Source organism: Oscarella lobularis, chromosome 20 (genome assembly GCF_947507565.1).
Source record: "Oscarella lobularis chromosome 20, ooOscLobu1.1, whole genome shotgun sequence".
Taxonomy (NCBI): domain Eukaryota; kingdom Metazoa; phylum Porifera; class Homoscleromorpha; order Homosclerophorida; family Oscarellidae; genus Oscarella; species Oscarella lobularis.
Window position 1 is genome coordinate 260,327 of NC_089194.1, and position 27,961 is coordinate 288,287.

Genomic DNA, 27,961 nt, shown 5'->3' on the forward strand with positions numbered 1-27,961 from the left:
CATGAATATGAGTTGAAGCAATATACAAGACAGCTGGACACATACATGTATACCTAGGAGGAGAAATTCTACGTTTCTTTTAGTTCATTTGATGTTGTTTAGGAACTCGCACGACTGCACGCGCGTTCTACATGTCACCGCTTTTACCATTTTTCAGAACTATGTTCCTATGCAAATATGATAAATATGTCACCATGGCTGAAAAGAAATGTGGTCTCTACCTTCAAGTTCACGCTCTCAACTTGCGCTAAGCTCGCCCAGTATTTCACTGAGAAAACAATACGTTTCAGACAAAGCTATTAGACGCTAAGTCGATGATGATGCCGGTCGCGCGATTGTCGTACGTGGCTCGTCGTTGAAGAAATAGGGAAGCGACTGACAGTTGTCGGCTTTCACGGAACGCTTGTGCATTGTGGTAACTGAATGCATCCTCTGAGGAGGGTGAAAAGCAATCGAAAACCTGGTAACACGACTTTTTTCGAACATATCCGGGATATAAACTGTTCAACTGATCGAGTCCGAATCCGCTCCCATCGCGGCAATCACTGTCTTTCTCGGCGATCGAATGCGTTCTCACTCGGTTTCCCTCGCCGTTTTACTGGCGAAAAGGGTGTACCTCTTGCTCGAAGGAGCCGATGAAGCTGGTTTCTTTCGAACCTCCCGTATATATATATATATATATATATATATATGCCCCTCACCCGAAGTCGAAAAAGCGCTCTATGACAGCCGAAAACTGCGTTATTTATTCAACGACGAATTGCACGTTCGATCTCAGTAGCGGTGAAGGCGAGATCGAATTAAATCAGGCAGACATTATTAGATTTTTCCGTAGGAACGAACGTACATATTGCGACACAGACAGCCTGCGTAGCTCAAGGATATCCAAACAAAGACGTGACTCCCAAAACTTCACACATCCGATGCTGTCTCGAGGCAATTTGATTCGCAGAGCCCCTATCTGATCAGTGATGTCGTTGGATTTAGCTTAATTATTCTTGGCTTCTCTTTGCAAAGATTAGTTGCTGAAAAGTTTCAATTATTGCAGGTCTTGCCGGATACCATAGCATGGGCACTGGCATGTAGTTTCCTATTTCGTAGCTCGCTGTGTACGTAAACGTACCACCACCATCTGCTCCACTTCTATTGGTCGCGTAGTACTTGTACAGTACTTGCGACTATGCCTTGCTCATCCGCAGATGCGCTTGCTGCGCTTAGCTTAATTAATGAACTTTCTGTTGGAGATATCCATGTATGTGACGGAAGAGGAAGTCCTCTATCGAGACATGTCAGCGTTGCTTTTAGGCCATGATTCGCAGTCTCATTCTTTTGTAGCCTGATATTTTAGGAGACCCTAAATTTAGGTGAAATAAATATTCCACAGAGACATAAATAAAGTACAGTATTACATTTAGAAGCTTCATAGTTAGGGTGTTCAACGCTTTTTGGTCTCTATATACACTGAGCTAGCTCTTTCGCTTTTCATGTCCGGTTCTAAGGAACTTTTCGTGAGAAGTGCTCAGTACGAAGTTACACTTTAGACAAAGTTTCAGTCCAGCTTTGCCATGAACGTAAGCAACCGCAGTGCTTTTCTTTGCCCGCCACTGAACGGCTCGACTGTTCAATTTTTAGAGTTCAAGTATTCCACGCTAAAAAAGACAGGAGTTGAAGCGGCTTTCTGGGCACTTGCCATCTCGGCCATTTTTCTAAACGCACTTGTGATTGCTGCAAGATGCCGGTATTCTCGTTATCGTACTTCGTCCGTGTCTCTTCTTCTCGTCAACTTGGCGGCGTCCGACTTTCTTCTTGCAACTGGAAAAATTGTTTTTCTCGTTACAACGCAACTGGTGACCAGTTGGTGCGACGAAGCTACTGACACTACAAAGAACCTCTGCTACGGCGTCCACATTTTGCCTAACATTTCTATTTCGATGATGATTCTGTTGTGGTTAGCAGTTTCAAGTTTTGCTTTAAGGGAGATCGTTGGCTGCTTTTGCTGCTCCATTAGTCCTACCTCAAAGCACTCCACCAGTGCAATTCTTTTTATCCTTTGGCTGTTTTCTGTAGCATACGCTGTGTACATGACGCTAAGCTACACTCGGGTCCACAATTTTACAATTGAAGTCGGTGGACGCTTGTTTCTGAACTGGCATACGTGCTGGGCATACGATATGGCCCATCAGATGACAAAGCTGCTGCGCGCAGAGACCTCATACTTCTTAGCTTCTACGCTGCAATTGTGATTGTTGTAATTGTTTTATACTTGACCGTTGTCATCGTCGTCTACTGCACTACAAAAGCGAAAGAAACCCAGTTTCGAAGTCGACTTGGATGGACTCTTATTATGGCAATTTTGGTTGCGGTACCTCTCGTTTTTCTGCAAATCGTCTGGAACTTTCTTCTAGTTTTGAATGCTGACAAACTTGGTGACCTTCTCGAGCGCAGCTATGCAACGAACCTTGGCATAGCTGCTGATTTTTTGATTATTTCTGTATCGCTGTTGACCCCTCTTCAATTACTATACTGACAAAGATAAGCTGTCAAAACCTCTTTGGACTTAGCTGTAAGTGCCTTCTGAGTGAAAGAGACGACAGCTTTCCTCCCACAAGTTTAGTGGATGAAACCGCATCAATATTTACAGATGAAAGTAATACACGAGGGAGTATCCTTTCTTCTTGGGAACTACAGTAGCGTTAACTAGCTGATCCCCGGTTTCAATTTCGATTTGGACGCCCTATCACAGCTACTACCACTGCCACAAGCAGACGCTCTAGAAACACAAAGAGACAATAGAATGACTAAATAAATTATCAGTGGATGACGTGCGTTTATTTTTCTTCTCTTTCCTCTGAATAATCACCTCAGTTGGTTCCAAGCTACACTCGGCTTTCTTTCCTAATACCCGCTGACGCCCTCACTCAATTGATGTTTGAATCCCTCACGAAAATATTTCAAAGTACACCTAAGATCCCCATACGGGTAGAATTCGACAAATAGAAGAAATTCTTCCTCTCTTTTAGATCATATGATGCTGTTTAGGAAGGCGCACGTGCACTCTAGCCGCTATGTTCCTATGAAAAAATGGTAAATGTGTCTCACTGGCTGATACTAAATTTAGTCTCTACCTTCACGCTCCCAACTTACGCTAAGCCCGTATAGTCTTTTAATACGTCCGAGATGCAGCAAATCGTCGCTAAGTCGATGGTAACGGTGGCGTGAGTGTCGTCGACGGAGAAACAGCGAAGCGACTGGCAGTTTTCGTCTTTCACTGAACGCTTTTACACTGCAGGGCTTGAATGCATTATCACAGATGAGTGAAAAGAAATCGAAAAGCCAGGGAACTCGAATTCTGTTTCAAATTATCCGGGATATCCACACTTTATCGCGATCGATCCGAATCCGTTCCCATCGCAGCAATCGTCGGTGTTCTCGGCGATCGAATGCTTTCTCACTCGGTTTCTCTTGCCGTTTAACCGGCGAAGAAAGTGCAAACCCTGCTCGAAGGAGCAAATGACGCCGGTTCCTTGCCGACCTCCCGTATATCGATTGTTCTTCCATCTTCCCGGTGAAGCGTTTCCTCACCCAAAGTCGAGAAGCGCACCGTGACAGCTACTCGCTACGTCTCTCCTTCAAGAACGGACGAAATATAGGCCTAGTAGAGCATATGGATCGATGTAGAAGTGAAATTCTCTCCATATAGGGACGAACGTAGATAATTAGTTACTGCCCTCCACCACCTACTGCTACACTAGTGTCGCGCGACCGGCGGAATCGACTTGTGGCGCGAGAAGCTCCCTCTTGGCGTATTTTAGTGTGAATTGGTTCATGAGCTTTAATGCATGCTGCAGATAGCCTTGAGATACTAGCTGGCTCACTCATTCAAATGGAGTTGTGTTTTTGTGAGCTTTCACCGAGTGCTAAATGACGTTTCATCAATGACGCAAACAAAGGAGGACGCCACCATTAGGGTATAGCCGATTCTTTGACGGCAGGAGTGATTTCATAGTCTCTATGGCTGTGTATTCATATCTAATAAATTTTTCGACTACACTACTGTACAGCACAGTATTAATAAAAAGATAGATGTGTCACCACCTGCAGTGCACTATTCAATAACAAAGACACGAGCATGCACAGAAAATAAAATAATGCAGGCGTAGATTATTAATATCTAGATGCAAAAAAATGGCCATTTCATTAACTGGCTTAACACTGAGCAAAAAGAGTCTCATATTTTTTCACGATCTCTCTCTTGCATACTCCCGCCTCTTTACACCATTTCAACAGCTTGTCCACTGTCGGTTGGAACGGTTCCTTCCTTGCCCAGCTCTTGAGAACATCCAACAGACGAACCTTATAATTTTCACTCTTTTCTTTGATCTCTTGAATTTCATGATCTTCTAAAAGAAAACTTGCCAGCACAGCCCACTTAGATGCACCGACAAGAGCACAGGCTTTTAGAACATTATCCGTTACATCGTCAGTATTGCTCGGAAACTGCACTGTATTAAAAATAAAAAAAGATAACATGTATAAAAAATTTTCGATGTTTTCTGTACCTGATGCTGATTGATGCCTAACATTCGGTAAATTATTTGTTAGGACAAATTCGTCAACAGATCTAAAACTATCAATAAACACATTCAGTTTAAACTTAAATTTAGCCATTACTTATTTTGGTCAGATTTCTTTTCGGATGTCAAAGGCAAATAACCTTCATCGTTCAAAATCGCTTGTGGCTTCTCCTAAACGTTGAAAGCAAAGAAGATGATGCACAAAAGGACAACGCTATTTTACATTGGCATCTACCTTTCCGTTCAATGCAGCGTATTGAAGTAATGTCGCAGCAAATGGATTATTCAAAGCAGACAAAATTTCTTTTATGTCAAACTTCGTTGACCAAGCGAGTGGAAAACCGGGTTGTGGCAAACCGGGTTGGCTCAAATACACGCAACTCTTAAGCGGGGCGTCGTCGGTGTCGGCAGGCACTTTGGCTAAACCGCATTTAGATTCACTCTTGCAAGAAAGTGGATTTCCAGCGCCACTAGCTTGAAACAAATCAGAGACGGTGTCTTTTTCTTTAGAATTGACTCCGGTAGATGAAGAAAAATCCATAGGTAACGGCAACTTAACAGGTCGGCGGCACTCTCTCTCTCTTTCTCCGACACGTTTAGTATCAAATGATTCCATACTACAGCCGCCATTCCAACCACGTCTGATAACGTCCGCACTCTCTTCGTGCCTCTTCGAGACGAAAACGCTGCAGAAAGGATCAATCGACTGTTCGTGTAACTCTGACCAAGATGCCACGTCAGGAATAAACGGACTTCGATCAATTGGTATCTCTGGAAGCCCTCCGTAAACCCAATCAATGTCTTCGTCGTTGGAGGAAGCAAGGACTGTTACGGGAAGCTCATAAAGAAGCACAGACGTTCCGGCAACGTAGGCTTCTATGACAGCATGAACTTTATGTTGATCATTGTGCCGCAAGTGATTCAAAACTTTGCATTTTGCGTCGAGATGAATCGGTCCGTAAGGACCTACAATGACTTTTTCTTTCTTGCAAGGCGACCAAATCTGTGCCAAGGTGCAGATTTTGCTTTTCAATATCTGTCGCCTTGTTGCACGCCGTAGTGATCGAAGCGGTTCAACTGAAGACTTGACGGATTGGAATGTTTCCGGTACGGCACTTGGATGGGGCTGCGTCTGTTCCCAAAGCCACTCGTCGTCAATTTCGACGCCTTTCTTTTTAAGCCACTCGGCAATGACAATCATTTTGGGTAGCTCGCGAACTCTTTCAAAAACAATTGCCCCGTCAGCAACAACGTCGTCGTATATAGAAGAGAGGTAGTCCCCAAACTTGGGCGACGCCTTCGACTTAATTTGCATAATTGGATCAGTCGGAAAAAGAAGTCCATCGTCTGTTTCACACACTTCGACTTCTTTGCATTCCAGAAATATCGACCCAGAAGAGTGAACAGACCTGAAATCGTGCCAAGTCTTTATTCCGTCATTGAGGCAAGTATTCTCATTCCACGGTACGAATGTTATTTCGCCGTCGTCCCCGCGTACGGGTTTAATGTTGCTTGCGAGCAACTTCATCCAAACGTCGGCTTCGATGGTAAGCTTGCCGAGGTGAGTTCCGCGCATCCACGAGGGAGAATAGCGGCAGTACTGACGTCCTGAGAAAGGATTAGGATGAAGAATAGATTGAAAAACGAATTTTGGTCGGGTATTGTTGTAAAAGATGCTTCGCAGTACGCCAGCGAATTCGGCTTCTGTCGGAGATTCGATTTCGTCAACACGAGCGTCTTCAAAGATGAGTATGGGACGTTTCTCGTTGCCAATCAGTTCGATCTTTACGCCTATAAGGCACTTTCCTTTATGGGGAAGAGTCTTGAAGTTGTCGGAGAAGGTGTGCTTCTTGGCATTGAAGAACGGTGCATTCTTCGCTTTGGATAAAGTAGCAGGCATTGTTTCTTCTGCCGTCTCTAGCTGCGAAAGTGACTGGGGCTTTGGGGACTCGCCCCGCATAAGGTTCGGGGACATCCCCCCTAGGAGAAAGAAGGGAATATCCCAGTTCAATTATGTAATGAGTATTGCGATGCTCGATCAACTTGCGCTAAGCAGCATAAAGCTCGTGTAGCATTTTACTAAAAATACAATACGTCCCAAACGGAGCTACTCGACGCTAAGTCGATGATGATGCCGGTCGCGTGAATGTCATGGCTCGTCGCTGCGGAAATAGGGAAGCGACTAGCAGTTTTCGGCTTTCACTAAACGCTTTTACATTGTTGCTCATCCTCTGATGCGGGTGAAAAGCAATCGAAACGCTGGCGAACTCGACTTTTTTCCCATTGTGTTGAACTTATCCGGGATATAAACAGTTCAACCGATCGCGTCCGAATCCGCTCCTATCGCGGCAATCGTTGCCTTTGTCAGCAATCGAATGCGTTCTCACTCGGTTTCCCTCGCCGTTTTACTGGCGAAAAGGGTAGAACTCTTGCTCGAATGAGCCAATGACGCTGGTTTCTTTCTAACCTCCCGTATGTTCGCCCCGGCTTCCTCACCAAGGATCCTCACCCCCAAAGTCGAGAAGCGCTCCGTGAAAGCCGAAAACTGCTATTTGCTACGCTATTTCTTCCACGGCGAAGTGCATGCCGATCTCAGTGCCAGCTAGGTGAGGGCATGTAGTGTAGGCGTACGTGAAGTCAGCTAGACAGTATTAGATTTTGCCATAGGGATGAACGGTCATATTGTGACACAGAAAACATCAAGACAGCATCGGTATCATCACTGCACATATGCTTTGTCAGCAACTCCATATGAACTAAAACATAAAGAGTTCCTCCTATTCTCCTCCGTTTTGTATTGAGCTCTTCACGTTTTCTTTGACGTCGTATTCATATGGAACTAAAGCCTCAATTGACGTCTCGACCTTGTATACCTGGTACTAATGCCAATGGTCCTTTTAACTAAATATATATAATTTACTATTACGTAGTTGCCGTTTCTTTCAATATTTTTTCCCTCTTACTGTTAGACAAATTTTACGCTGTAAGCATTTTTTCTGCTGCAGCTTTTATATACGGGTGATTATTGTTTGAGCAGGTAGGCGTGCTAATGTAATCTCATTAGTCTAATAAACAAGTGCCACGCCAGTTCTTTCTTGCTTCTGTTTTTTTTTGTTTTACAGGCACTTTCAAAGGCTAATTGGCTTCCCGCGCCTATAGAATGTCTCGTACACGTCACCTTGCGCCTTATTTTCTGTCTTTGTTGATACTTTGCTGTGGTGTTTCCGGTACACATTTTCGCGGAGGAACTATTTCGTGGAAAGCGGACACTAAAATTCCGAAAAAGGTTCGCTACAACAGATAAACGTTAGGAAGAGAACGGCCTGTTTCTAGAGGAATTGCTACGCGCATTATGTGTAGGGCAGTGTGCCTGTTTATTAAAAACTGGCTTCACGAGGAGAGCCTGCATGCAAAGCCATCTGTTAATTGTTCGCTCTTTTTAACCTGGCGGCCGATTGCGATACCTTTGACTCTTTTATTGCGAAGCACTCTGCAGTTGGAGCCGCCAAGAGTGTCACCTTTTTCTTTTCTGTAGGTTGAGTTTTCTTTCAAATTGGCTTGGAGAAGAACATTCGTATCAGGCAATTATTTTTGTGACAATTCTACGATATCGTCTCGTCAACTAATTGGAGATGACCATGAATGGACTTGCGAAACCGGTTGCGAGGACTACTTTTCTAAGTTTCTTGGGCGCACGCAAATGTACTGTACTGGTTACAGTGCACTTGAAGATTGGACGCAAGGAGAGAATACGTTTGTAAAAGAATTTCGTGGAAATGGGCCTTTCACCGTGAGGTAAACTGTTCATGGATAGTCATACTGAGTTTGTACCACTGAAGCTATTTTAATTAAGGTTTGTTGGACAAGCTTGGATTGACGATTTAATTGGAGTAACAAAGATGGGGATGGGTCCTCATTACGTCATTGCCACGTCAGTAAATTTGGCGGTTCGCCGCGACACAAAGAAAGTCAATTCTTCGCCGATATCTGCAACGTCTCCTGTATTACGGCTTCAGCAGCATTGTTCTTACTCTCTTCCAGTGCTAACCAATGACCCAGATGGCGACACCGTTAAATGCCGTTGGGCAAAAGGATTCGACGAGTGCGGAGACGTTTGTGGCAGCTTACCGCTGTCCACACTTGATCCTGTGAGCTGCTTCATATAATTTAATTTAGACTTATCAATATTATTTAAGATTGTTTTAGAACCCTTGCGTGCTACATTTTTCGGCGTCTACTCTTGGCGTGTATGCAGTGGCTCTAACGCTTGAGGACTTCGGTGATCCCGCATTTGTGTCTGCAGCTCCTTTAAGTCAAGTACCTCTTCAGTTTCTTATTAATGTAACAGCAAAGGCTAACGGAACGAAGTGTGGAGCTGGTGTTCGTTTTGCCGATTCCACAATATCTGAAGGTGAATGCGTGACGCTGTTACCAAACGAAACTTATTCTGCCAGAATTGAGGTGGTCGAGGATGCTGGTGCAAGGCAAGTTACCTGCGCAGTTCAAATAATTCTTATGCGGTACAGATATGAACGTTATATTTCTAGTGTTGGTGAAGTGACGCTAATCGCTCCTTTGGGCCTTCAACGCTGTTCGCAAGTGTTAGGATCTCATCCTAACAAGTATTTCGATGTAAACTGGACGCCGAATTTGTCTCAAAGCGGCGCACACACCTTTTGTTTTAGTGTGTCAGACATCAACGGGTAATTAAATGCTGCTGTACGCTAAGATTTTTTTCTGATGTTTTAAATAGAATTTCTACAAACCTTCGTTGTATAACGTTATTAGCAGGAGGTAAAGAAAGTTATTACATGTCACGATGTCCGTTTTACGCCGGTTTCTAATAGCTGACCCCCCTGACTTTGTTAGAGGAACTTTTAGCCCCTACAACGAATTAGTAAACGTTTATCAAAAAAAGTTCTCAATAGCTTTCAATCAAGAGGTACTTTCCAAACTTTGTTTGTTTATTCTAATCTCCAAATTGTTGTTCTCGATTCAAGATCAAACGGCCTACGGTTTCAAAATACATACGGCTATACAGCACCAACGTTACAGCGACTAATGACTTACGATCGGCGTCTTCAAGGCTTCTAGCTACATTGGATTCATCTGTCTCTCCAGCAGTGCTTGTGAAAGACAGAAAACTAACATTTTATCTGTCTTCTGAAGTTGGACTAGTTCCAGATGTGATACACTTTATCACGTTAGACTACGGGGTTGTCGTTGGTTTGCAGGCTTGTGGTCAGTCCGGTGCCCCATTTAGAGGAGTTGCCGAGAAAACGTGGATTTTCACAGCAGGTAAACGTTCTTTTAAAAGTTTAACTTAAACCTATGCAGTTGTATGTTTTCGTTAACAGGAAAAGTCAACAATGATCCATGTGTTTCCAACGGAGGAAGAGGATCATGTCAGATGTTTTGCAGTAAAAGAGAAAACGGCTCCTACTTTTGCAGCTGTCCGCCCGGAGAACTTCTGGCTCCAAACAAACACACTTGCTATCTACCGAACGGCAATGGCAGCTGTCCAAATAATTGCAGCGGTAATGGTGTTTGCTTGGGTAATCTATGCAGCTGCAGATTTGGTTGGCTGGGTGCATCGTGTTCGGAACCCGCTTGCTACAATTACGCTAGCTGCTCTAATCACGGCGAATGCGTACAACCAAACATCTGTCTCTGCTTTTCAAGATGGGGAGGACCAGCTTGTTCTGTGGATAAGTGCTCAGTGCACAGCTCCTGTGACGCATGCACGAAAGTTATCGGATGCGGATGGTGTGATTCTACTCAGCGATGCCTCTCTGGTAGTGGAGGGGGTCCATCTGATTCAAACGCAGTTTGTCAGTCCTATTTATATTACAACTGTCAAATTGTTGTCAGCGATGGCTATGACCCATTTGCCGCTTCCTGTTCTGATCACGTTTTGCTCTTAGACTGTGATGATTGTCTCCATGATCAACGTCTGGCGGCTAAAGGACCTGGAAGCTTTCAGTACTGCGAAGTATCTAAAGCCTTTTGTGAAAACTATGGAAGCTGTTATAACCGAGAAAACCCAGATTTTTGTCCTACTTGGAATGAAGAAAAATGTCCTTTTGGTTTTCCCTTGCTTGCCAACGAGAAAAGAAGGCCGTTATTTCAAGGAAGTGGAAGGAGCAGGAGAGGTAAGATGTTCTTCTCATGTTAATCAAAAAGTTTTGACGACGTGGAAAGTTGAAATTTTGTTAAAAATCTTTTTTAAGCAGGCTTCAGATTAGGTTATTTCTATAAGGAGCTTTCTTTAACCTATCTCGCACGTTTCCTAAATACTTGACTCGTTTTACTCTAGACAGTCAAAGCGAAGACAAAATTTTGCCTTTTAACTCTTTTCGATGCGGTAAGTGCTACCTTTTTTACGTCTTTTACTACGGTATTTTGTTTTCAGATGGGCTTGCTTTAATGAACCTGTTGGATTCAAAATTGGCAACCATAGGAGCTATAAAAGAGGCTATTCGACTTTCTAGTGAGCTACTTGTGGACTTAAGTCCTGATGAAGATGACTTTCTAATGGATATTGCCTCTGTCGAGTCTAAATTCGGAAGAGACGATAATACTTTTCGACCTAAAACGCAATTTCTCCCGCCGTATTGCTCAGAAGACGGAAAAGTTTTGAAAAAGTATAAAAAGACTGGAGGGCTAGGAATATGGCAGGTTGATTTGTCGTTTTACTGCGACTTTAAGAATAGATTCCACCAGAAGGTGTTTAGAAAACGGACAGACGTAATCAAAAAGAAGATGGGTCTTGATTTAACAAAAACGATGCCTGAAGATTTGTTTAATCCTTTAGTCAACGTTCTATTCGCTCGGCTGAAACTTGGTTTATCCGCCAGTAGCACAAAAAAAATGTTAAAGAAGAGGTGCGGTAAAAAAACTATTGTCGAATACAACAGCGACTGCTCACCTGAAATTGACATTGAGGTGTGCGAATTAGGTCTTCGATGGTATTATTGCTATAACGGAAGAGGCGCTACGAAAACAAGCGATGATGAATTGCCTGATCTTCCTAAGGAAGGTACCAAGAAATTTTCCGATCAACTAAGACGTAAGGAACCGAAATCTGACGAAGGTTGTGTACACGGTCAAAGAGACCCGGCCACTGATTGCCGCACTTGTATCTGCGAAAAGGGATTCACTGGCGAAGCATGCAATATGCTTGACTGCGGTTGTGCCAATTATTGTGGCGATTTCGGTTTGTGTAATCGACAGAAAGACGGTTCAAACAAATGCGAATGCTTTTTTCGATGGCAAGGTCAGTGCTGCGAAGAATTTCTACCTGCTTTTGTATTTGGTGATCCTCATCTTCGCACATTAGATGGTAGGTTTTCACTTTTTGCAATTCATAAGTACTTCAGGTACTATCTCTTACAGGACTAGAGTATGACTATTTTGGCGTAGGAGTATTTTGGGGCTGCATAAGCCGCGAGAATGATTTCGGGTACCAACTCGCTTTTTTTCAATACGGAAGAACATCTTTACTTGGAGCGGTTTCGGTAAACGCGGACGGAAAAGTCGTAACAATTGTTTCTATTAGGGATGCGTCAGGAAAGAATAGACCTCCTGCACTGCGGTACGTATAAGCTTTGCGATTGCTTAATTAATCAGTATGCTTTGAAACCTTGCGTTTTTGTGTGTGCAGAATCAATCGCAGGTTACAGTCGCTCTCTTCGGGTAACAAAACAGTCGTTGCTGCAGGTATAACTTTGTCGTCTAACTTTTCAGCAAGTTATACTTATCGCTTTCAATTTCGCAACGGAGAGACTCTTACAGTTGAAGCTGCCTATAGCCGAAAGCTACGTCGTCAGTATCTTAGTTTTGCCGTGGGTGCCTCTGTTTCTCTTCTGCATAAAACCACAGGACTTTGTGGAATATTTGACGGTAATGTCGATAATGACATGACTGGTTCAACTGGAGTCGTTCATCAAAATTCCTCATCTTTTGGCGATTCCTGTTAGGCATTAGTTTATAATTTATTTATTTTATTTTATTAATATAGAGCGTTTTTTTAGGGCGAGTCAAATCTTTGCCTGTTACTGCCGGTGCTAAGTGGTCTTGGAACAGCTCAAACTTTTATCCTGCGGACCTCAAGTCTTCAGATTATTTTGTTTCCTATCATTTACCTCAATATGATCTTTCAAGTTACAGCGCTTGGGCAATTTATGTTTGCTTTGCAATTTAGACGTCAGTAATGATTCTAACATTATTTTACATTTAGAATGCAAAAGTACAGTGTAAAGCTAAAGGCTTGGCAAATGAATTTTTCAACGACTGTGTCCTAGACATTGTGGTAACAGAAGACGTGTCTTTTGCTGATCAAAGTGCTTTTGACCTTGGTAATGACGCGTTATGCCAAGCTGAAGTCAAGTTGTAACTCTGTATGTCGTTATTGCAAGGAAAATGTCCTAACGACTGTCATAATCGCGGCGATTGCGACAACGGAACTTGTCATTGCTCTGGCCTTTGGAAGGGCAATGATTGCAGTCGAGGTTAGGTTTACGTGCATGATGTATTTTTGTTAGTGTGTTGCTCTAACGCACTACACATATAGGCGGTTGCGACGATTGCCCAGAAAACAGCAGATGTAGGGAAGGCTTTTGTGAATGCCTTCTCGGTTACGTTATTAATCAAAAACTATGCACTAAAGGCGAGTTCATATGCATCAGTAAATTCCTTCTGGTTTATTTTGTTTATGCACAGCTACATGCTCAGGAGTGGCTAATTGTACTTCCTCTCGTAACGGCCGTTGCACAGGAGTCGATGAATGCCTTTGTAGTCCAGGCTACACCGGGCTTAGTTGTGATAAAAAGATCGTCTGTTCTGTGCCTAATCGCTGCTCGGGTCACGGGGTTTGTCTCGAAGACGATAAATGCTTATGCGATCCTAACTGGGGAGGAGATGATTGTTCTGTTCCCACTTGTAAAAACTTGCAAAATTGTTCTGGTACAAAGATTTGTCTATATTCGCTCTTTGATTGAATGGTCGTTCTCCCATTTAGGTAACGGTCAGTGCAATGCAAATGGAACTTGTGATTGCTTTGCGGGATTTGCGGGAAGCAGCTGCAGCGTTCCAACATGCCACGATGTTGGAAAATGCTCGTCAAATGGGGTGTGTGTCAGTCCGAATCAGTGCAGATGCAACGATGGTTACTCATTGCCTAATTGTTCTTCAAAAATCGAATGTCCTTCTCTTGGAAATTGCAGCGGAAATGGAATCTGTTTATCTCCTACTAGGTGCTCGTGCTATGATGGATATGCTGGTGCGTCTTGCCTTTATCCTTTGTGCCCGGGCGGCTGCTCAGGGCAAGGAAAATGCAAGGATGCATATTTTTGCGAGTGCAATTCTGGATGGACAGGACAAGACTGTAGTCAGCCATCATGTGAAACGTTTAACTATTGTTCAGGTAGACATTATAATCATTGGCAATCAAATTTTCTGTTACTTTTTGTAGGAAATGGAGTATGCTCTGATTATGATTCGTGCAATTGCAGCACTGACTGGACTGGTCCCGCGTGCGACGTTCCTACCTGTTTTTCAGGAAATAATTTACTCCAATGCAACGGTCGCGGAAAATGTGTGGGGCCAGGCATCTGTGATTGTAATTTGGGCTACTTCGGTGATTTGTGTGAAAATAAAGGTGAACAATATCAAAGCCGCTGAAATAGTATTAATTAATTTTGATCTTTTTTAGTTAACGGCGTTTGCCTTGATAAATGGACCTGCTTTTGCCATATGGGTTGGACCGGTTCTCTTTGCACTGAACCGATATGCACCTCTCTTAGCAATTGCTCAGGCCACGGCGTTTGCTCTGCTCCGAACGTCTGCTCATGCTCAATCAATTACTCCGGTTTCGACTGCTCAATTCCGCTCTGCTCTAATAACTGTTCCGGCAATGGAATCTGTGTGAATCCTAGCGAGTGCTCTTGCTTCGATTTTTACTCCGGTTCTGACTGCTCTCAGGTTGTGTGCCCTGGGAGCTGTTCGGGCCACGGAATCTGCACTGGCCCTAGCAGTTGCACGTGCTTTACAGGATACACCGCTGCCGACTGCTCGACTCTTTTGTGTCCCGGTAACTGTAGTGGCAAGGGGCAGTGCGCTGCTCCAGGTAAATGTTTCTGTGACGAAGGCTACAGCGGTTCCGATTGCTCTTTACCTGTTTGTTCTGACAACTGTTCTGGTCATGGTCGCTGCACCGATCCTAACGTCTGCTCGTGCGATGAAGGCTTCGCGGGAAGACTTTGTGACAAGACGGTTTGCTCCAACGAAGGTTTGAAATGTTCGTTCTTATTCAGGCAATAATGCATCACTATTCTAGAGTCTGGTGTTGCTATTTGGATTCCTGTCTCTTCTTCTGCTATTGTCCTTGCTGTACTTGGTGTAATTCTCATTGTAGTTGTTTTAGCTTTTAGGAAGAAAAAGAAAGGAGAAGACTACGGGTAGTTTTGTCTGAAACTTGGGGAGCGTTTTTTACCATGTTTTCTTTTTCAGTTTGAGCATTTCAAACACTAACGCCAAGTCCGGAACTTCAACGTCAAGCGTTTGAAGTTTTATGAATCACGAAGTACCCCTATCTTTTCTGATTATTTTGTGTCACTTGCGCTAGCTACTTGGTGTTTGCTTTTTGGCTGATTCAGTGTCTGCAATATACTCTGCATTTGCGCTTTCTTATGCCATTGCCATCAACGACTGCGTCAGGAGTCGAGCCAATATAGCGCTAGTATTGACCTTCACTATAAGCAGTTGCAAGTAGACATTATGAATGTTACATTACCCACATTACCGCGGATAAATATTAGAACTAAAGAGTACATATAACGGAGCATATAACACTGAGCTATATTGGTACAGGAGCAGGTTTACGGTTGGGTTCTCGCAGCACGCTGAACGCTATGGCGCTACAACAGGGTCAAAATGAATGAATGAATGAATGAATGAATGAATGAATGAATGAATGAATCGAACGAATGAATGAATGAATGAATGAATAAATGAATGAAGGAATGAATGAATGAATGAATGAATGAATGAATCGAACGAACGAATGAATGAATGAATGAATGAATGAATGAATGAATGAATGAATGAATCGAACGAATGAATGAATGAATGAATGAATAAATGAATGAAGGAATGAATGAAGGAATGAATGAATGAATCGAACGAATGAATGAATGAATGAATGAATGAATAAATGAATGAAGGAATGAATGAATGATTCGAACGAACGAATGAATAAATGAATGAATGAATGAATGAATGAATGAATGAATGAATGAATGAATGAATGAATGAATGAATGAATGAATGAATGAATGAATGAATGAATGATTCGAACGAACGAATGAATGAATGAATGAATGAATGAATGAATGAATGAATGAATGATACGTAATGAAGAAGGATTAAGAGCAGGCTGGACAGAACTAGTTTGCCGGAAGTTGGTCGACCAATCAGAGACCAGTCAGCAGCATTCCAACTGCTCGTCTCTGCTTCGCTAACAACCATAATCTGATTAACCGTTCAACGATTGGAATGCGAAAAGGTAACGAAGTTACGCTGCCTACGCGACGGCGGTAAGTCCGAAGTCTGTCGACGAGGCTCTTTCTCAGCGCACTGCAACAACCGATCGGACGTTAGATAATTAATATTAACACTGTTTGGACCATGTCGAGTATAGGTACGGAATCGGGTACGGAATCGGGATCGATACGCGTACTTTTGCCGTTTTTCTAGGGCACGCCTCCGTCCCAGTGCGGACTTAGAAAGCGTTTTTCCCCCTGTATCTAACCCACCCTACACCAACCCAAACCTCACTGGTATCGGTGGCGGCCCCGTCACGGGCGGTTAAGCCACGGTCGTTGGTGATCGTCGTAAGATCGATGTTGACTGTGGGAATGCTATAATACGCGGGCCCGACCCCGCCTCTACAGAGGAGAGGTATAAGGAGGCGGGCACTAGAAAAACGGCAGAATTACGCGTATCCCGCCTCCGTACCTATACCCGACATGGTCCAAACAGTGTTTATATTAATTATCTAACGTCCAAATTATCTAACGTCCGATCGGTTGTTGCGCTGAGAAAGAGCCTCGTCGACAGACTTCGGACTTACCGCCGTCGCGTAGGAAAGGTAACTTCGTTACCGTTCCGCATTCCAATCGTTGAACGGTTAATCAGATTATGGTTGTTAGCGAATCAGAGACGAGCAGTTGGAATGCTGCTGACTGGTCTCTGATTGGTCGACCAACTTCCGGCAAACTAGTTCTGTCCAGCCTGTTCTTAATCCTTCTTCATTACGTATCATTCATTCATTCATTCATTCATTCATTCATTCATTCATTCCTTCGTTCGTTCGAATCATTCATTCATTCATTCATTCCTTCGTTCGTTCGAATCATTCATTCATTCATTCATTCCTTCATTCATTTATTCATTCATTCATTCATTCATTCATTCGTTCGATTCATTCATTCATTCATTCATTCATTCATTCATTCATTCATTCATTCATTCATTCATTCATTCATTCATTCATTCATTCATTCATTCATTCATTCCTTCGTTCGTTCGAATCATTCGTTCATTCATTCATTCCTTCATTCATTTATTCATTCATTCATTCATTCATTCATTCCTTCATTCATTTATTCATTCATTCATTCATTCATTCGTTCGATTCATTCATTCATTCATTCATTCATTCATTCATTCATTCATTCATTCATTCATTCATTCATTCATTCATTCATTCATTCATTCATTCATTCATTCATTCATTCATTCATTCTTCATTCATTCATTCATTCATTCATTCATTCATTCATTCATTCATTCATTCATTCATTCATTCATTCATTCATTCATTCATTCATTCATTCATTCATTCATTCATTCATTTTGACCCTGTTGTAGCGCCATAGAACGCCATATTTTCATGCCTTTTTCACTTCCATTGACAGAATGAAGAAAATGGTCTTTCTCTAAAAACATGGATACATTTTGTCACCAAATGATATTGTAACAGAATTGATAAACCTTCTTGCTCTAATAACTTTTGATTTATAGGTTTGGGCCGCTCAAAACGAATTTTCGTCATTTGAGAAAACGGACGAGCTTTTTCTTTATCTCGTCAATGAAAAAGGATGGAGTCTCAACGCTGCTAATGAAGTTATACGTTATATATAGCAGAAAACTGACATAGACATATAGACATATAGACACGCCCGAACTAAATTCCGCTATTGTATAAACTAGCTCTTTCGCTGCTTAAACGGAGAGAGAAACGAAGTGTACATGCATTCGTTTGTTTAGAACACGGCGGATTGTCACGATAAGAGCGGATATAGTGACGTCTTAGAACACGTGATATGCCCGGATTAGTTCGAAGTGAAGTCGGCTTTGGAGGCCTTTTGCTTGCTCTTCCACCGTCCATTCTGAGACCTGCAGTCGAGAAAAGCCCCGTGACTGACGGGAGGCAATCAATCGCTAGAGTGTAGGCTATTTGGACAACGACGAGACTCGCGTCACCAACAGAGTCGAAGAATCTTCTACGCAATTTGCTCACAAAGTGCTTCACTGCACTAAAATACGCCGGGACATAGCTTTTCGCGCCTGAAATCGTTTGATTAATTGGTGAGGACTCTAGGAGCACGAGGTAGAGGAAGAGCCGTGCCAAGACTTATTCAGTTGCAGGTGGAGAGCAGGGTGGACTCAGACATGCACAACAGTTCCATGTGAGCTATGGGACATATGTAAGGTTTCTCCTATTCCTCTCCGTCTTCTTGTATCAGTCTCTTTATGTTTTCTCGAATGTCGTACCTACGTGGTTTTGCAAAGCACAGCGTTGTTGATTTCTTTATATCAAAACTTCACGTGTTGAAAGTCATTCAATTGTCTTTTGAGAGCGTCTGTACTATGTGGACGAGTGCAGCGTCGTTGATTTTCTCATAACGCAAAACTGAGCTCGTCTACGCGAAAAGATCTAACGTCGCTTTTGTTTCAAGTTAGGTGAGTATACATATTTGCGTTCAAAGAGCGTCAAAAGCTCTAGCTTAAAGAGGGGCCCCTTTCTCGTCCTCGCCTCGCTTGCGCAAGACAGAGCTCATTTTCTCTCGCTCGACGCGCACGCCTTCGCCGACGAACTGATATCCAGTTGCTGATTTTGTATGCCTAGACGTCCTGGGACAGCCCGCCAATCTCCGTTGGTAAGCAATTAACCCCCGTTCTTGAAGCTCGTACATTCATGTATGATTAGCATGCCTCGCGCGCGTAGCCAGCGAGCTAGAGTTTTGCGCGCAGTGCGCAAAACTGACTCTACTCTCTCGCGAGCGCGTACGTGTCCAGTTCATTCCTCGGGACGACTTGGCAAACGAAGCTATATTATCTATGCTGCCACGAACTGCGACGCAGTAAGTGAAGCACTCAAGTCAGATCATGGCCAGACCAGGGATACTAGCTAGTATCCCTGGCCAGACGTCGTGTGAACAGGTACTAGGTAGAACACGTGGGTGGCTAGAACGCGCAGATCGCGCGAGAATGCGCGCGTAACACGCACGATCCACGCTCGCCTCTCGATTACGCCGAAGCTGTAAGCGAAACGCGTTTCATTCGCTATGCAGGCGTCGAATCTGCTTTCATAGAGTGTTCGCAGGCGCGTGGACGCGGCGGCGGCGAGACGAAACGACGTGCGAACGAAAATCGACGGCTCATCGGAGCGAACAGTACGTCGCCAGGCAATTAAGCCAGAGAATAAATAAAGGCGCGCGGTTTTTTCTCGTGCACGCATGCATTCTTGTTATCCTCGACCGGGGCCCCCAAGCAATTAATGGCCTAATAATAAAATGTATTTTTAGTGTAAGTGGCCGTCGAAGTGGCTTGAAAAAAGAATTTCCAAGGGAACGAAGCACGGACGAACGCCAATCAAAATATTTCGCGGATCAAGTAAAATTAATTAATACAATTGCATTTACTTGTTTAATATTTGAATCTTATTTTTCAGGCTCAAATAATTTGACATTTCATTGCCCCTTTCTTTACTGCCTTTACAATCCTCAGAAACCTTTCAACGTTCTCATAACTCATCACAAGAAAGCAAGTCAATGTGTGAAAGAAATTCTGGTCGAACTCAAATGGACCTATTTCAAAATCTTTTCTCTTTTTTCCAGAAAAAGGAAGTGGAAGAAAGAAGACGGTCTCTCTTTTATAGATGACGTCGTCGTTTCTTCTTATAGATGACAACGTCGTCAGAAACGCTAAGACAAATGACTCTGGTCTGTTGCCCTTAGCAACGATGACGGAAGAACACGACGCAAAACTAAACGACCAACAACCTAGCATGTTGTTCTTTGTCCAGTTAACGGCGTCTTGGCCTAGCAATGGTTGAAGACTTCGATAGTTCAAAGAGGCCTTGAGTTACATAATGCTTAGCGAGATTGGAAGGTATTCAGAAGTCTGACGAGGAGTACCAAATGTGTCCAGCGAAGAGAATGGTCAAAGGTAAATTGCATAGAGGAGAGAAGGTAGAGCTAGTGGGTGAGCCATGGGACTAAAGCACAGACTGAAAAGCACAGGATATCCATGACGTACCCAATACTATTTATCATTCCTTGTTTTTGTTTGATACTCGCCTTTTTATATTGACGCTTTTGTTTTCCGTTTGTTTTTTTCTAATTTTTTGTAGGTTTTGTTTTTCTACGTGTAACGTGTTGCGCCAATGGGGTTTGGTTCTCATAGAGCTTATGCAGGTGACGTCACTTGATCACGTGCATGACCTCTGAGTGGCAGAAAGCGTGCCACTCAAAATAAAAAAGGCCGTAGCATCTAAGCGAAGCCTCATTTGTTCTAACCTAGCTGCCTTGGCAGCTTCTAATAGGTTAGATTATCATTGCCCAAAGGTGTCGCGGTAGCTAGACGCGATTTAAAGCGTTTTCGAAGAGCTTTTGAGCTTCGCGGTGTAGAGACCCGCGAAACGCGTGAAGGTTTCTCTAGCGAAGCGACTTTAAGCACCGCGTAGTGTAATGACATGCTCAACATTTTCGCGTACCTACCGGTGTGAAAACACTAATTCTGAAGGCTTTACTAGCTCATTCAGATGAAAAAGTAGCTTACTGCGCCTTAGACGCTAAACCAATCGCCCTTTCAGACAACTATCAGTTCGAATTCAAGTTTCTAATGTTACATCCTCTAAATCAAGCGACAAGTTTTGTTTGCTACGAGCTGAGACGCGAAAACTTCGAAAGGGTCCCCGAAAAACGAAGAACGCTTTAAAATGTCTGTTGCGTTATTAACTTCACTGTACAAAAGTACAAAACCCTTCTTCAGCGCAGTTAAGCTGCGACGAGGGTTTCTGTGGGTGCGGCCATACGCCGCTCTTACGTTTCTGCCACTCAGTTGCGCGCGCTACCATTGCTCCGTGACGTTGTGCATAAGCTCTATACGGGCGGTGCTGTTCATATTAACTGTTCTGTCGTCCGTACGTGACTCGAGACTTCGGTTTACGGGTGACCTAATGTGATTGAGTCTCGAAGGAAGCAAGACAACGTACTTGGAGGAGCAGAAACACCGAGGAATTTTGTCGGGGCCCCGCAGAAGGTCTCCATCCCGACTTTGCAAAATTTCCGACGTGGATTAGCATTACGATTGCTCCATCGACACATAATGGACGCAAAGAATGTGCCCGACGTAAAGGAAGCGGAGACGAAAGGTAGAACAGCAGGAAAACGCGAAACCTAGATACGCACGTTAATGCGCAAAAAATTACGCAGTCTCCTTTAGGCGACGCAAAGTTCGCCCAGAGTTCGCCCAGAGAACTCCATAGTAGTGCGTGCGTACATCGGATAAATCGATGAATGTAATAAAGACTGCATTATCATAAAGTTATTGTGTCTATATGTATTTTTCATATTTTCATATTAGTGACAAAGAGCAGGTGGGTTCGATCTTGAGTAGAGGAGTCAGTTCGATATAAGCTCGTGCAGAAGAATGGGAAGGCCGCAGCATACGAAGTGTGACTCGATCGAGGTGTGGCGTGTATTTCTTATTTTTCCGGAGCTTTTTTCAAGTGTGTAAGCTCTTCTTTTCGAAGAAGTAGACTCTTCAAAGTGCCAATGTTCTCCGTTAGACGTGAGTAGCTCTTTCTTGTGAGGAAATTTAGTCATTAATTGATTTAGGATTACCACCCTGAGCCAATAATATGCCGAGCTTTTCAGAATCCCTTGGAATCACGGTGGAGACCTCCCAACGGTCCAAAATCCACTCCCAAGGGTCTCCGAGGCCAATGAGGTAAAAGAGGCCGTACCTCTCTAGCAGGGGCCGATGGAGTTGGCTTCCCCACTATGGCGAGACGCAGTGGGTCAAAATAGCGGTCCCCTTGGATAACATGGGTGGCGGACTCACATCCGAGGACGCTTCACTCCCAAGGCTATCTCCGAGGCCAATCGAGGATAAAGAGGCCGTACCCCGTGCTTCGTGGGTCAACCGAGGCTCCGGAGCACGTGTCCATCAGGGGACGCGGGCGAGTCGTCCCCCCGTCGCAGAGACGCCGAGAGGACGTAATATTTTACTTTTGCATTACTTCCGGGTTACTTCCGGGTTTCGCTTTCGAGAACATCTTTTTGGAATACGAAGAAATTCCCGTTCCAGCCGCTTCCTTAATTGTAGGTCCACGAGGAGGCGACAAAAAATCGACGACGTCCACTCGGACAATGCGTTTTTTCTTACCAGTCCTCACATCCTTCTCAGTCAGCGAAACGAAATCGATTTCATAGGAAAATGCACCGACGTCAATGGACACCAACCGCGAATTCCGTCGAAAAGCGCTATCAAGTCGAAAGGACGAGGATACGTCGTACGGCTGCTGCGCTTTCATTTCGTCAATAAAATACCATTTGGCATCAGGGTTTGGACAAGGAGAACCTTTTAGACATCGTCGAATGGGTCGAACAAGCCCTGATGCCAAGTTCGTGTGCGTCTCGTAAAACATGTCGTAGACATCATCAGATACTTGAAGTTGCATATCGCCTTTTGCCTGAGCAAAAAATTTCTCAAACTGTGCATTGATGACGAAAGAAAAAGGCTGAAACCTATCGTCGTCGTTCAAGTAACGCCATTCAAATATTCTCATAGATGGCTCAGCGGACTTCAAAGACAACGTCTCAGTCGACATTCATCAACATCGGATTCGAGTCGACAAGACGAACGACTAGCATTTCTCCTCAAATCGACGTTGAATCTCTTCCACCGTGATCGCGAAACCCGTTTCAACAGACAAATATGTGTCGGAGAATAGAAGAGGAAGAGCAACGGATCTGGCAGACATTGCCTCCACGTCGTCGATACATTGACGTAGGCGTGCTCGAAGACCTGCCTCAGTGTCGATCGAAGCGACGATGGCGTGAAGAGGGCGCTTGCATCGAAGATTTCCGCCGCCTGTCACGACAGTGTGTCCGCTTGAAACGCAGCCATTGTCTTTGACGTATTGACGACATTCCTGTTCGAGTGAATGTCCACCGATTGCGGCGACGTACGTCTGGTTGGAGGAAGAGGTCTTAATTGGTCGCTGTGATGATGACGTCTACGCATTCGTGAGCTATGCTTCCTGAGTAGATTTCTATAACTTTCCCCAAGCTGAGAAAGGGAATTTGGGTCAGGAAACGCGGTGACTCCGATAAGGAATTGGACTTGTGTTCGTGTTGCAAACGAAGAATCTCTTTCGATTTCTTTCTTCCTATTCTCTTGGCAACTTGATGCAGCTGGGACTTCGCTCAAACAAAACTCAGAAGCTGCAGGATTAGTTGATTCAGAACAAGACCTCGTAGAAGGGAAGTTTGGCAATTGAAATTCGGTTCGCTCTTCTTTTAGAACTGTTTTGAGAGAGGTACCAAAACAATTCATATCCGTCGATTCAGGAAGCGATGACTCTTGCTTGGGTATGCTCGACGAGGAAAGGTACGAAGCACATGCAGACTCCGATTCGATACAGTTGTCTTCAGCAGCGGATGTAGCCTTTGCTGATTCTGCTCTAACACCAGAAGCAGAGGCTGAAGCAGACGAAGTGAACGCATCTGAATGACAAGGTGTTTCGTCCAGCTCAACATTGAGAATCTTCGCCCCAAAATTAGGCTTGCACGGTGACGGTTTAATCAAGTTCGAAAAAAGATTGTAGTCGTCACGATGCTCATCAGCCGAAGCTGACCTCATTCGTTCTGTCCGTACTTCTTCTATCCGTTCCTCTAGAGCAGTTGCAGCCTCTGCAGATTTTTCGGATGAAGTGCTGAAGATGACAAGGGTATCGTCGTCCATGCCAATAGGTAAGATTCTCTTCAACGCTTCTCGATAGATGATCGAGAGCATACCTGATGAAACACGAACTGGTTTACGATACCGATGAAAAAATTTTCAATCGATAATCATACAAGCCCACAAACTGAAACTTCACGAAGCAAAGTCCATTGACGCTAGACCTGTCACAGTCACATGCTTTGAAAATCGACTTTTAGAATGTTCCTCTTTGATTAAAGGGAGAGGTACTCCTGCTTTTTTGCAAACTCTTAACAGCTCGCCAACACTTGCCTTCCTCCCATTTTCCTGAGACCACAGATCAATTAGGTACCGAAGCCTTTTACTGTTTGTATCCATGGGAGGAAGATCTGTAAGTTCATAGGCTTTATATCCTAGGTATTGGCCAATAGACTCCCATTATTGTTTCCAACTTTAGCGACAGTCATCTTAAACTCCAGACATTCCGAATCCGAAAGCATAGCATCATCAGGAGGAAAAGAGGAAGCGATATCTGAAAAAAAAGAGCTCGAATTTCAACACAATGAAATTCTCATTCACACCTATTTTCTGACTGGAGCAAGACGGACGATTTAGAAAATCTTGTAGATTCTGAGCAGCTGCCGCTTCCTGCGTAAAACATAAATAAAAAAGAATCAAATAGTCGAAAAAATTATAAGAAAGATGTCTCACCTCATCAGCAGAAAGTTCAATGGCTCCTTCACCATGTAAAAGAGAGAGCAAATATAAGACGTCATTTTTTTCGCGCAGCGTTAGCCAAGGATTGAGCTGTGGTATTAAGATTCTCAGACCAGAGAGCGAGAATGTCGCCCTAAAATGCGCTTTTCACGATATCAGCGGGCGATGGGCTAAGAAGGGGCGCTGGCTAGAGCGTTCCGTCCGACTTCATCTTTCTCCAGGCAAGTATCTATTACACAGCGCGTTTTGTAAGAAATATAATCGATGTGATTATCAGGGAGAGCAAATAGCTTTTTGAGGCTGTCTTCGATCGTTCCCTCGAAGAGTGAGGCGCTAGACTTCGTCGAATTCTTTATCACCTTTTCGACCGTTTCCTTTCTTTACGCCCCAGGAGACTCTTTCACTTCTTTCAATTCAGAGCAACTTATGTACCACAGGTGTCTCTATTCCTGGACTTTTCTCTTGAAGAACCTTTTCGCCCGTTCTCATGAGATCCCTCAGTAGCTTTATGCATTCGCTTTCGGAATGCTCGGGACCTCGCACAACAAAGTCTAATGCCTTGTCTACGTCTTGCAAAATTACCATTCCTTCTAGCGAAAATTTGGCAATTCTTTTCTTGATCGTTAGACCACCCTGCCACAGTACCGGTTCCAAGCCACAGAAACATTTGGTATTGCGAACGTGACACTGAAGAAACGGCATTGTGCCTGGGGTTATTATATCAGTCTCGTCTTCTCGTTTCCAGCGACGCCCAACGTATACCGTCATTAGAGCATTTCTACACCATATTTCTGTTGTTGAATTAGCGCTGGGAATTGATATGTGTTCGGCCTATCTGGAAGTTCAAAGCAAATTTCCACTTAGGGCGCAAAGAAGTGATAGCGTTTCGTCGATATTATCCCACTTCTGCTTGTTGAAAGCTTCAAGTGCTCTTTTGATCTTCTCCTTTGTCGTTGTTCCAGGAGGAGAACAGGAGAGAGTGACTTGAAACTCTTCAGGAAACAAAAGTGGACCAAAAACGCTATGACCCAGCCATGAAAGCTCGAGAATTATTTTATCTTCCATAACAAATATCTACGAAGAGACGCATTTTGCAATTGAAAATATAATTAACCAACTTACCTCGCCAATGCCCTGCAAAAATTCAACAAGCAACGTTTGAACCTGTTCCGTAAGGCCAGGATAGATGCTTGCAACCATCATCTGCTTAAAAGCATCGGCATCCATACAGCGATTTTCCTAAAAACGCCCTTCGCTCTTGCTCAAACTAACAATTGCCACTCGCCTTTTCAGCAGTCAATAATCCCCTATTCCTCGGAAGAGTCAAACATTTTTCCCGTATTGATTCCGCCGACTCGTTTGAAAACGAATAGCGAATGTCGTGCGGCCCAGCGATTGCGGAGCGTAGGTAAAAATGATGCCACGGCCGCTTCAAAAATAATAGGAACATCATTTGCAATCAGCATGCATGAAAGAAATTGACATGCAAACATAACAACTGTATCTTCATTACCTCAATTGTTTTCTCTTTGACATCGCCAATAGCTTTTTTGAGAAGATCTAACTCGTTTGACCTTCCATCTCGACAGTTCAAGAGAAAGCCATTAAGTCAAACCAAGCGCCAAACGTTATTTGCAGGTACCGAAAAAGTCGTCGAAATTGGTTCTCTCCAGATTTCCAATCGGAAAGCAAATCCTTTTTGCTGCCTGAAACTAAGACGTTTGCTTTTTTAGTGAAGGCTCCACTGCACTTCGCAAATGACAGAATAAAGTGGCTGGACTCTCTGAGCTCGTCGTAGCTCTGGGTCAAATCGACAACCAGAAGAAACATTGTCGTAGTCTCGGAAAAGAAAAGCCCGTGCGTCTTGTAGAAGAAAGGCTGCCCTGCAAAGTCGCAAAAGACGAGTTCGCCTGCTGAGTCCACGGTCACTGTGGTCACAGCCATGCTGGCTGTACGCACATCGTCGCCCTCGTCGCACCAATCAATATTCTGTAGCGTTTTGATTAGGGTTGTCTTGCCAGCTCTCTCCTTTCCAACTACGCAGACTTTGATCTTTTTGGGTTTTGTTTTGCCGTGCGAGTAAAGCTTGGAGTGTCGATATGAAGTCTAAAGGAAGTCGTATAAGAGAAGAAATTGGCAACACCTACTAAGCAATTGACCCATGCTTCGAAAAGTGTAGGGGCGAGTTCGTGAGGAAGGCTTCCATTCTGAATCAGAAAGAGCGAAAACATTTCATCATATAAGATTACCTTATTTACACTACAACACGAAGCAGTGCATTTGTACTGTACACGCATTAAATAGGAATTCAACTGCAATAATAAATAAATATCAACCTTGTCAGGAATGTCGATGAGTGAAGCGCTTGACAAAAGAAGTAGAGTCAAAAGATTCTTTTGTTGAACTGAAAAAAAACTTAAAGAAACAAAAAAACAATGCTCAAATTACCAGCATCTCTCCACGATTGAGCAAGGAAGTGTAGAAGTGATTCCCCGCGCTGAGAAAAAAAAACAGTGAAATAAGCAAGGCGCATAACACAAAATTTACCTCATTTGTCTGATTGACATCAGCTCCAGCATCAATTAGTAACTTGGCAAGTTTTGTGTCACAACGAGAGCAGGCGATTTGCAAAGGCCATCTTTTAGTTAGATACTGCCAGAAGCACTAATTACACATGAACATGTTAAAACGTGTAAAACCAACGTCGTCTTTGCAATCGACATCAGCTCCATTATCCAACTACATACGAAATTAATCATCATGCCTCTTGAAGGATATTTGTGCCTTGGAACAAGCAAGTTTCCGTGCACAACCGGCAAACCCTGGAAAATTGTAGCACGTCCAGCAGGACTTGTAAATGTTGAAATTCTTTGCCCAAGTACACCTGATTGTCAGAATATCAGTGGAGGCGACAATGGGACTCGTAAACGTTATCAGTGTTAAAATTATTAAAGTGTATCACTTAGTTGATACGCCAAGCGAAACGAATGAATACTCTTTCAACGCTAAGCCCCTGTCGGATGGTTCTACCTTTGACCTCCTAGTCGAGTTCAGAGTGAAGCTTTTCTACAACGACGATCTAAAAGTTACAATCGATGTTGTTGTTCTGGAGGAGAACGCAACCATATACCGAGCGTTTGCTGTCGTTCCTTCGCAGGGACTATATGAGGTGCTGAACGAGTTTGCATGAATGAGCCCAATTCGAGAATCTGCTTTCGCAGTCTGGTACGTGCGCGCTGTTACGGTTCTGTTGGTTTTGTTCCCTTTGTTCGCTCATGCAGTATACCTATGTAGTGCCCCAAAAAAGCATTCTGCTTTATATAGGCACTAGGTAGTATAGGCTCGTTCATGATTAGTGTCTTCATTGATGTCTGCAAATAAAAAGAACTTTGATG

General features: G+C 43.6%; 3 protein-coding genes and 4 long non-coding RNA genes across 21 annotated transcripts; 3 read left to right on the plus strand and 4 right to left on the minus strand.

Annotated features, from left to right (window-relative positions):
• Window positions 1-1,235: 1,235 nt before the first annotated feature.
• On the minus strand, window positions 1,236-2,150 carry LOC136199088 (uncharacterized). The gene is made up of 3 exons (XR_010672960.1): window positions 1,717-2,150; window positions 1,410-1,649; window positions 1,236-1,354 (listed from the first exon to the last, which is right to left on the minus strand). It is a non-coding gene; the product is annotated as an uncharacterized lncRNA (long non-coding RNA).
• A 30-nt stretch (window positions 2,151-2,180) lies between these two features.
• Window positions 2,181-3,477, minus strand: LOC136198843 (uncharacterized). Its single transcript, XR_010672883.1, has 3 exons — window positions 3,126-3,477; window positions 2,367-3,071; window positions 2,181-2,291 (listed from the first exon to the last, which is right to left on the minus strand). It is a non-coding gene; the product is annotated as an uncharacterized lncRNA (long non-coding RNA).
• A 531-nt stretch (window positions 3,478-4,008) lies between these two features.
• On the minus strand, window positions 4,009-6,887 carry LOC136198842 (uncharacterized). Of its 2 annotated transcripts, XM_065988893.1 has the most exons (5): window positions 6,791-6,887; window positions 4,810-6,736; window positions 4,672-4,745; window positions 4,560-4,621; window positions 4,009-4,502 (listed from the first exon to the last, which is right to left on the minus strand). In XM_065988893.1, the coding sequence occupies exons 2-5, from the start codon at window positions 6,547-6,549 to the stop codon at window positions 4,207-4,209; spliced, it is 2,172 nt and encodes a 723-aa protein (XP_065844965.1). In that variant the 5' UTR covers window positions 6,550-6,736; window positions 6,791-6,887; the 3' UTR covers window positions 4,009-4,206. The 2 variants fall into 2 exon arrangements, with proteins under 2 accessions (XP_065844965.1, XP_065844966.1); XM_065988894.1 differs by having other exon boundaries at window positions 4,810-6,885.
• On the plus strand, window positions 5,914-15,257 carry LOC136198841 (uncharacterized). Of its 4 annotated transcripts, none has more exons than XM_065988891.1 (25): window positions 5,914-7,180; window positions 7,242-7,450; window positions 7,505-7,860; window positions 8,110-8,369; window positions 8,428-8,722; window positions 8,781-9,058; window positions 9,122-9,277; window positions 9,328-9,368; window positions 9,422-9,516; window positions 9,575-9,872; window positions 9,932-10,726; window positions 10,891-10,938; window positions 10,987-11,916; window positions 11,970-12,168; window positions 12,238-12,548; window positions 12,608-12,759; window positions 12,814-12,931; window positions 12,992-13,084; window positions 13,147-13,242; window positions 13,296-13,538; window positions 13,594-13,998; window positions 14,047-14,232; window positions 14,287-14,862; window positions 14,911-15,031; window positions 15,084-15,257. In XM_065988891.1, exons 3-25 carry the CDS (start codon window positions 7,735-7,737, stop codon window positions 15,136-15,138), a joined length of 5,877 nt encoding a protein of 1,958 aa, XP_065844963.1. In that variant the 5' UTR covers window positions 5,914-7,180; window positions 7,242-7,450; window positions 7,505-7,734; the 3' UTR covers window positions 15,139-15,257. The 4 variants fall into 4 exon arrangements, with proteins under 4 accessions (XP_065844963.1, XP_065844964.1, XP_065844962.1 ...); XM_065988892.1 differs by having other exon boundaries at window positions 7,697-7,860; XM_065988890.1 differs by having other exon boundaries at window positions 5,914-6,994; window positions 7,075-7,180; window positions 7,242-7,860.
• A 2,713-nt stretch (window positions 15,258-17,970) lies between these two features.
• On the plus strand, window positions 17,971-20,415 carry LOC136199305 (uncharacterized). Of its 11 annotated transcripts, XR_010673033.1 has the most exons (11): window positions 17,971-18,224; window positions 18,279-18,343; window positions 18,434-18,473; window positions 18,523-18,599; window positions 18,766-18,796; window positions 18,847-19,000; window positions 19,080-19,179; window positions 19,232-19,312; window positions 19,445-19,532; window positions 19,591-19,692; window positions 19,757-20,415. It is a non-coding gene; the product is annotated as an uncharacterized lncRNA (long non-coding RNA). The 11 variants fall into 11 exon arrangements; XR_010673028.1 differs by having other exon boundaries at window positions 18,279-18,473; XR_010673032.1 differs by having other exon boundaries at window positions 18,434-18,599.
• Window positions 20,416-21,030: 615 nt separating this feature from the next.
• LOC136198829 (uncharacterized) lies at window positions 21,031-22,384 on the plus strand. The gene is made up of 3 exons (XR_010672880.1): window positions 21,031-21,441; window positions 21,507-21,713; window positions 21,761-22,384. It is a non-coding gene; the product is annotated as an uncharacterized lncRNA (long non-coding RNA).
• A 3,772-nt stretch (window positions 22,385-26,156) lies between these two features.
• On the minus strand, window positions 26,157-27,916 carry LOC136199237 (uncharacterized). The gene is made up of 8 exons (XM_065989410.1): window positions 27,853-27,916; window positions 27,351-27,388; window positions 27,270-27,305; window positions 27,114-27,218; window positions 27,015-27,063; window positions 26,903-26,970; window positions 26,726-26,773; window positions 26,157-26,672 (listed from the first exon to the last, which is right to left on the minus strand). The coding sequence occupies exons 1-8, from the start codon at window positions 27,914-27,916 to the stop codon at window positions 26,157-26,159; spliced, it is 924 nt and encodes a 307-aa protein (XP_065845482.1).
• Between the last annotated feature and the right edge of the window lie 45 nt (window positions 27,917-27,961).